The sequence below is a fragment of the Phocoena phocoena genome, chromosome 20 (genome assembly GCF_963924675.1).
Source record: "Phocoena phocoena chromosome 20, mPhoPho1.1, whole genome shotgun sequence".
Taxonomy (NCBI): Eukaryota; Metazoa; Chordata; class Mammalia; order Artiodactyla; family Phocoenidae; genus Phocoena; species Phocoena phocoena.
Genome location: NC_089238.1, coordinates 11,222,988 through 11,231,374, shown reverse-complemented (window position 1 = coordinate 11,231,374; position 8,387 = coordinate 11,222,988). Strand labels below are relative to the sequence as shown.

The window sequence follows — 8,387 nt, the reverse complement described above, 5'->3', positions numbered from 1 at the left end:
GACGGAGAGACATGGGGACCCAGAGATGCGGTGCTGCACCCCGGACAGTCAGGGCAGACATGCAGGGAAGGGGACAGAACCAGAGGGGGTGGGGGCCGGTCCCCGTGGGCCTGACAGGACACGGGAGGGGGACAGAGACGGGAGAAGAGGCAGGCAGAGACCTCGAGATGGCAGAGATGCGAGCGGGAGAGAGATGAGGGGGGAGCGTGGGAGCAGGCCCCGGAGCGCCGATCCCACGGCTCCTCGTTATAACGTGTCCGGAGGAGGCGGCGGGGAGTTGAAAGCATCGGGAAGAGAAATCAAAACCAACACGGAAATGAGAGGGGCCAATAGGGGGTGGGGGTGGGGGGGTGCGGAGGCAGGAGGGAGGGGGGCCCGGAGAGGCAGGGAGAGCTGGGGAGGTGGGAGAGAGGTGGACGGGGCGAGGTGCGGGGAGTCGGGGGACAGAGGGAGATGGGGAAGGAGGTGGGGGCAGAGAGACGGAGAGAGTTAGAGAGGGGAGAGGAGGGGGGAAAAGAGACAGATGGTGCAGAGAGAGCGAGAGATGCAGGACCTGGGGAGACCGGGGGAAAGAGACAAGAGAAGGGATGGGGGACGGGGAGGGACAGACCTGGAAAGAGATGGGGGAGCAGACGTGGAGGACGGAGAAGTAGGGAAAGACTGAATGATGGAGGGAGAGAGACAGAGAGAGACAGACAGGGGGAGAGAGCTGAGTGGAGAAAGGTGGGGAGAGACACCCCAGGTTGAGGGGAGGCAAGGAAGGAGGGAGGAGAGAGACAGAAAAATGGAAAAGAGATAGTGGGAGGAGACAGAGAAGGGAAAAGAGAGACAAAGAGGGAGAGAGAGACAGGGAGGGAGATAAACAGAGAAAGTTGGGGAGCTGGGGTGAGATGGGGGTGTGGGAGCGAGGGCGGAGGGGCTGCCCCCAGGAGGGTCTGAGTGCTGGAGGGAGCGAGGGGGAGGAGCCTCAGTAGACACGGGGCTGGGGGCTGGGGTGAGGGTGGCCGTGGGAGACCGGACAAGTGTGAGGGCAAGTGGGCTGGCAAGTCCCCTCTGGTGCCCAACGGGTGGGGTGGGGCTTACGGGGGAACAGTGTGTGTGGGATCTTCTGAGCAGCCGAGTGTGTGACAGGGATGGTGTGTATAAGAGTGTGTGACGGGGAGGGGTGCGGGGGTATCTGAGGGGCTTGTGTCTAAAGGAGGGAGGCTGAGGACAGCGCGCCCTCTGAGAGGTGGGGTCTGGCGGGGTGGAGTGGTGAGAGGCAGAAGGATCTGGGAGTTGGAGTGTCTGGGATGGGCCTCTGACAGGAGCAGATGTCTGAGGGTGTGGGTGACCTAGGGTGAGGTCTGGGTGGTGGGGTATCTGAGGCAGAGGGCTGACAGAAAGGGGAAGGGTCTGAGAGACAGGGATGGGCAGGGGATGGAGTGTCTCAGGAGAATTAGGTAACTGAGGAGAGGGGTGTCCGAGGGAGTGGGGATCTGAAAGGGGGGACCTGTTGCGGTGGGGGGGAGCCAGATACAAGGGGTGTCTGAGGGGGGCTATCTGGGGGGGAGGCAGGTCTAAGGGGAAGGGGTGTCTGGGGGAGGCAGGTCTAAGGGGAAGGGGTGTCTGGGGGGAGGGAGGTCTAAGGGGGAGGCAGGTCTAAGGGGAAGGGGTGTCTGGGGGGAGGCAGGTCTAAGGGGAAGGGGTGTCGGGGGGGAGGCAGGTCTAAGGGGAAGGGGTGTCTGAGGAGGGCTGCCTGCCTGCGGGGAAGCAGGCCCAAGTGGTGGGGGTCTGAGGGGAGCAGCAGGTCGAAGGAGGGGCCTCTGCGGGAGCACTTATGCGGGCGCTGGGGGCCCGCTCTGCGGGGTGGTGAGGCGGAGGGCAGGGCGGGCAGGGGCTGGGCCTGCCCCTCCCAGCCTGTCGTCGGGACGGCCACCCGCCCGGTGCTGGCCGGCTCTGGGCCGACAGATGAGAGCTCCGGGCAGCGTGGGAGCTGGATGCAGCAGCCCGGGGGTCAGCCGGGAGGGGCGGGGTGGGGCCAGGAGGTTGGCAGTGGGAGAGACTTGGGGCAGCCACAGAGAGAGACAGAGGGAGACCCAGAGACGCAGAGATGGACCCTGAGAGGTCTGGCGAGAGGCGAGGGATGGAGAGACCGCGGCAGAGATGGTGCGGGGTGGGCGGGCGGCGGGAGCCAGCGAGTGTGAGTGAGTGAGTGAGTGAGGAGCGAGGAGGGAGGCTGGGAGCCCCTGGTTCGTAATGGGGTGCAGAGGAAGGGGAGGCTGCCGGGAAGACTGGCTGGGAGGGAAGGACAGGGCACAGGGCCGGGAGAGGGACCGGGAGCCCGGGGGACCAGCAGGCAGAGGGGTGCCCGCTGGAGGAGACAGGCGGGGCGGGATGTAGGGGGCAAGGGCCGCGGGCACCAGGCTGGCTGGGACCTGGGTGGAGGGGCAGTGCCAGCCATGACCCCCGTCTGTCTCTCCCGCCTGCTCCATCCCGTCCTCATCCGTCTGTCTGTCTGGCCTCTCTGCAGGGCCAGCTCCACCATGGACTGTAGCTGCGTCTCCGACCTTCTCTTCGCCCCGCCTGCCCTGCCGGCTCTCTGGACCCCTGGTAACTGGCCTGGACCTCCCCCACCCCTTCCCCAGCCCTCGGGCCTTCCCAGCAAGCCGGCCCCGCCTTTCTGCATCTCTCACTGTCTTCCTTCCACCTCCCCGGGTCTTAGTCAGAGTCGCCTGAATCCAACCCCTTCCTGAAAAACTTGGCTAAAAACTTCACAGCTAGATGTCCCTGCCACCTGCCTGCTGGGACGCGAGCGTCTTTTGGATGGCAGGTGAGGTGTGGAGGTTGGAGAGGGACAAGGAACCTGGGGCCTGAGGACCTGGGGTCTCGGCCGGCTGCAGTCTGGTCTCACCCAGGACCTGCGGTCAAAGAGAAGCAGGGAGACTGGAGAGAGGTGGGCACGGATGGGGCAGGGACGGGGACGAGAGGGGGCACTAGGCTAGGCGCTGGTGGAGGAGTGGACAGACTGGATGACCCAGGCAGGGGGACATGGAGATGTGGCCAAACCAGCCGGAGCCTGGGAAAGAGGACGGCTTTCTTGGAAGTGGATCACCAGAGCGGGGATGTGGGCGCACCCCACAATGAGAGAGACAGAGAGAGACAGAGAGAGAGAGAGAGAGAGAGAGAAAGAGAGAGAGAGGAGAGAGAGAGAGAGAGAGAGAGAGAGAGAGAGAGAGAGAGACATGAGACTTGGTGCCTGGTTATTTGGGGTCTTGGAGTGTGTCTCTGTGTCACCCTTCAGTGTTTCCGGAAGAAGGGGTCACACTGGAAAAGTGTGCGTTCGTCTCTTTGTTGAGCTGGTGTGCCTGCTTGTCTGTGTACCTCCGAGGCTACCCGAGTGTCTCTGGGCTGGGCGTGTTGTGTGTCTTTGGGACTTTGAGTGGCTACATTTCAGGGTTGGGGGTGTCTGCCAGCTCGCCGCCATGTGTGTTCCTGCCTCGGTGGCTGAAGAGCCTCGGACCGCTTTTGCGGTGTGTGGCACTCCGAACCGAGTGGACGGCTAATCTTGGTGCATTTCGGGCTGCGGGGCTGGGTGCTCCCCAGGCCTCTGTGTTGGGGGCTGTGTCTGTGTTTGGGGTGTGTGGAGGTGGTTCTTGCATCTGTGTGTCACTGAGTGTAGCTGGATACTGGGGGCTGTGTGTCTTGATGTGTGTGTGTGTCTTGACGTGTATGTGTCTGTGTGCCGAGGTTGCAGGTCCTCCCTCTTGTTGTGTGTGCGTGTCAGCATGTACAGCACATCCCAGGACGTGCGTTGGACAGGTAGCGTTCCGGGCTGCGCTGTGTGTCTACGTGTGTGGCAGTTGTGCGTTGTCACCTTTGGGGTCGTGTGGGTGTGTCTGTGATACAGCCACTTCCCCCCGGGATGTGTTCTGGGTGTGGAATGGGCCAGAGGCCGCGTGTCCCTGTTTTCTTAGGTGAGAAAGACCCCAGATGGAGTTGAGAGAAAAATTCTCCCTTCAGGGAGGAAACTACCTGGCCTTCTCCAGCCTCAGGCAGGGAGGCAGTATTTCCCATTTTTAGATACCAGGCAGCCTTGATGCGACCCCGCTCCTCCTTGCCTCCCATCCCTGAAATTCTGATAAGCCAGAGAGGGCAAGGAACTGCCCGGGACCACACAGCAAGTGGATACAGATGGTCTGCCGGCTCGGAGTCCCCTCCCTCACCAGCCTCCTTCCCTTTCCTGCATGGTTGTCACCTTCTTATAGGCTGATTATGCCTCCTGTTTTCATGCCTGGTTCTGGGGTCTCTGAGGAGGGGGAAGGGGACAGAGGATGTGGCATCGGAGAAGCAGGACTCAGGGCCTGGGGCCTTGTGGATGGGAGGTGAGATTTAGGGGTGGGCAAGCCCCTCCTGTCTCCACCTAGCATCTGGGTGTCTGGACATGGGGCGCAGGACGCCCACCTGAGCGTGAGACATACAGCACTGAGCTGTGGGTGTTAAGAGTTGGGTGCCTGTGGGGCTGGGGGTTGGGAGGCTGTTCTACTGTCATGGTGTCACCCAGGGTGTGCCTGTCAGGTTGACACACGCGTCTTGATGCCGCACTCACTGTCTCCACCACAGTGTTTCATTTGGGCCTTTGGGGTCCTGCGTGTCTCTCATCACGGTCCTGTTAGTGGATCCCAGTGCTGAGGGGCCTGAGATGTGCTGTTGCGTGTGTTGGGACGGGTGTGCGATGCTCCGTATCCGGTGTGTCTGCCTTGGTGGCACATGGTGGGTGGTGTGTCATGCCCCAGCAGGAGTGTGGCACTCTGGTGCACCTGTGTCCCATGGTACAGCTGGGGGTCCCTCGAGGGTGAGTGGACGTCTGTGAGATAGGCTGTGTGTTGTGGGCATCCGCAGACACTCACTGCTCTCAGACCAATGCAGCATGGATGCAGGGAGGGGACACAGGGACGTGAAAGATATAAATTCACGGACAGGTGCAGAGACACACATGTACACAGGCCCAGCCTGGACGTGCCAGGGTGAGGTCAGCTGGGGCTGTAAGGGGGAGGGAAGTTCGGGGAGAGACGGACAGGAGACACGGAGGGACGGGGGAACAGCAGGAATCAGGGTCTCTCCGACCAGAGCCCTCCGGGGGCAGGGCCAGCCTGGGGGGCTGTGGGGAGAATGCTGTGGAGGGCGTGCCCTTCCCTGCAAGCCCCTCCCAGTTCACCCCCACAGTCGAGAATGCAGGAAGCTGGTCCCTCCCTCCCACCCTCTGCCCACGTTGTGCAAAGGTGGGGACCAGGCTGGAACTGCCAACCCAGTGTCCCTGGACGCCGGGTTCTCTCCCTCTATTTGGACAGTTTGGGGACTACTGGGGCGCGAGGAGCGGGAATCGGGTCCCTAAACACGCGTGAGGCTGGTGACTGTTCATCAGGGACCAGGAGTCAGGGGAGAGCTGGATGCCTCCTGGTTCCTGAATCCAAGGAGGACCCAGAGCCCCGGACTTGGCGCCCTGACCTGGGGCCGCACCCCTGCCTCCTGTCCCCAGGGTTTGCCTTCCCGGATTGGGCCTACAAGCCGGAGTCGTCCCCCGGCTCGAGGCAGATCCAGCTGTGGCACTTTATCCTGGAGCTGCTGCAGAAGGAGGAGTACCAGGGTGTCATCGCCTGGCAGGGGGACTACGGGGAATTCGTCATCAAGGACCCCGACGAAGTGGCTCGGCTCTGGGGCATCCGAAAGTGCAAGCCCCACATGAATTATGACAAGCTGAGCCGGGCCCTGCGGTGAGGAGGGGCTGGGGGCCGGGACTCCCACTCCCACCTCGCCCCTCTCCCCTCACTGCCCCTCTGGGCCCCTGCCCCCTGGGGGCTTTCCCTCAGCTTCCTGGGGCAGAATCCTGTGGGATCCCAGCACACAGGGCTCTGCATGTGTAGCTACTGTAAGTACCCACTTGTGAGTGAAAGGAAGGCACGAAGGAAGGACCGGAGCCCTGGGCTTTGGAGCCACACAGGCCAGGATCCCAGCCCCTGCCTCACCCCTTCCTTGCCCTGTGACCTTGGCCAAAGGATTTCTGCGAGCCTCAGTTTCCCCAAGGTGTTGTGCTCTGTGCTGGGCACAGAGCACGTGTTAGGGGCTCTGCCTCCACCCCCCTGGGTCCCGCCCCCGCATCAGCGCCCTCCTTCTGCCCACAGCTACTACTACAACAAGCGGATTCTCCACAAGACCAAAGGGAAGAGGTTCACCTACAAGTTCAACTTCAGCAAAGTCGTGCTTGTCAATTACCCACTGTTGGACGTGGCAGCCGCCACCACGGGCTCTCCACTCTTGCTGACCCCTGGTCCCTTTGGGGGAGCCCCTGGGCCAGATGCTCCTCCCCTCACCCCCGAGGTGAGTTAGGATCCTGGGATCCCAGAGCGAGGTGCTTAGTGCCATGAACCCCCTGGGGAGGGGGCAACCAGTCTGAGTGGCACCCACTCCCCCCCCGCCCCCTCTCCAGACCCTGCAGACCCTGTTCTCTGCCCCACGCCTGGGAGAGCCGGCGGCCCGGGCACCCCTGTTCACCCCCGAGATAGACAAACTGCGTCTGGACAGCCCTTTCCCGTTCCTGGGCTCTGGTAAGGGCCTGGGGTCCAGGCGTGCCGGGGAGGGCTGTGTGAGGGCAAAGATGGGGGAGGAGACAGGATGTAGGAAGGAGGCTCCAGGCGAGGCTGTGTGTGTGTGTGTGTGTGTGTGTGTGTGTGTGTGTGTGTGCGCACACGTGTCGAGGCTCTGTGTGTGTGTATGTGTGCGTGTGTGCACGTGTGTTTAGAAGTCGGAGGATGCGAGGTGAGGCAGGGGAGGAGGGAAGCTGGAAAGGGGGACAGGCCGAGAGAAGGGTTTTCTGGGGGCACTATATGAATGGGAGACGGGTGGGGAGGTAGAGATGGGGGGAAGCCACGTGAGGGTGGGGAGATCCCGTGTGGGAGGACAATGGGAGAATTGGGTGGAATATGGCAGGGAGGTGGCACCCTTTACTAAGGCCCCGGCAGCCAGCCCCGATAGTGGGGCAGAGAGGCCCAGCCTGAACGCCACCCCCGTTCCGCCACCCCACCAGGTGCCACCGGCTATTCCAAGCCCCCCGGCCTGCTGGGTCCCTTCGGCCGCGCCTTCCCAGAGCACCCCTGGAACTTTAGCCCGTACCTCACCGGCCCCTTCCCCAAGCTGCCCCCGCCTCTCTACCCCCCCCACTTCTACCCCAACCCTCTGGCCAGTTCCCTGGGCCACCTGCCCTCAGCAGGGGCAGGGGGAAGCCCCACCGCTGCGCCCCTGCTGGCTGCCGCCGCGGAGGGCCTGGGCCCCGAGCGCCCCTCGGGCCTGGCAGCAGCCCCTCGCCTGGCACTGCCGAGGGCTGGGGGCCCAGAGGCCGCGCTGGGGGGGAAGGACAGCGACTCGGAGCTGGAGATTACCGATGTCAGCGGCTGCAGCTCTGACAGCGAGGGAGAGGAGGGCCTCCCCGTGCCCTCCAAGGCCAAGGCGGGCAAAGGGGGTGTCGGCAGCTGAGCCCGGGTGATGGATTCTGCCAGGGCGGGGACCAGGGTGGCCGCTCGCACAGCCTCTTCTGTTGTCTGGTCTGCTCTCGATGTCCTGCCTGAGGCCGGGGAACAGCCTTCGGCCCCTCCCAGGCCCAGGCCCACAGCGGCCCCAGTCTTCTTCCCCAGCCCCAGACTGGGGGGTCTCACCTCCCCCTCCAGAGAGGGGAGGGGACACGATGGCCTCCCGCTTCCTCCCCAGGCTCCAGTTTGAGGGGGTCCCCGCCTGGCCCACTCCCAAAGTGCAATACGGCGCCCAGCCTTCCCTGCCCACCTGTCCCTGTGCTGTGACCTAAGTGTTTGTGCGGCCGTGTCTCCCCCTGTGCCGGCCCCAGTCCTGATGCCCCCGCCTCCATCACAGGCCCCCTGGGGACAGGGAGCTCAGAGCAATAACCCCGCCCCCAGCCCCCACCCAGGAGGGCCCCCCCCCCCCGCCCCATGACCCCCACCAGCGACCTCCAGAGAGTTTACTACAAAAATAAAAGAACAGAAAGAAATGTGAGATGCAGGGCACCCAGCGTTGTGCGTGACCAGTGGGCTCGGGGGTGGGAGCTGGGAGGGGTGTTGGGGGGGCCTGGGGAGTCACTGTCAAGACACAGGGACGAATGAATGAACAACTGGAGAAAGGCAAAAGGCACAGAGGCGACGGGGTAGGACAGACGCAGGAAGTGATGCCAGACACCACGCCCGGGCCCTTGCCCGCCCTCACAAACACAGACCTCTCCTTAGATAATATATATTAAAAAATAAACCTCCAATTCAGGGTATAAAAACAGAGCAAAGGCACTTGGGGGTGGGGGCTGCCCCCCCACCCCGGGCAATACTGAGACGGCCCAGGAATGGGGGCCA

The 8,387-nt window shown here is 63.3% G+C and overlaps 1 protein-coding gene across 1 annotated transcript; it reads left to right on the top strand.

Moving 5' to 3' along the window:
* Window positions 1-2,525: 2,525 nt before the first annotated feature.
* On the top strand, window positions 2,526-7,509 carry ERFL (ETS repressor factor like). The gene is made up of 5 exons (XM_065899737.1): window positions 2,526-2,592; window positions 5,519-5,753; window positions 6,162-6,357; window positions 6,467-6,584; window positions 7,064-7,509. The coding sequence occupies exons 1-5, from the start codon at window positions 2,526-2,528 to the stop codon at window positions 7,507-7,509; spliced, it is 1,062 nt and encodes a 353-aa protein (XP_065755809.1).
* The last annotated feature ends 878 nt before the right edge of the window (window positions 7,510-8,387 follow it).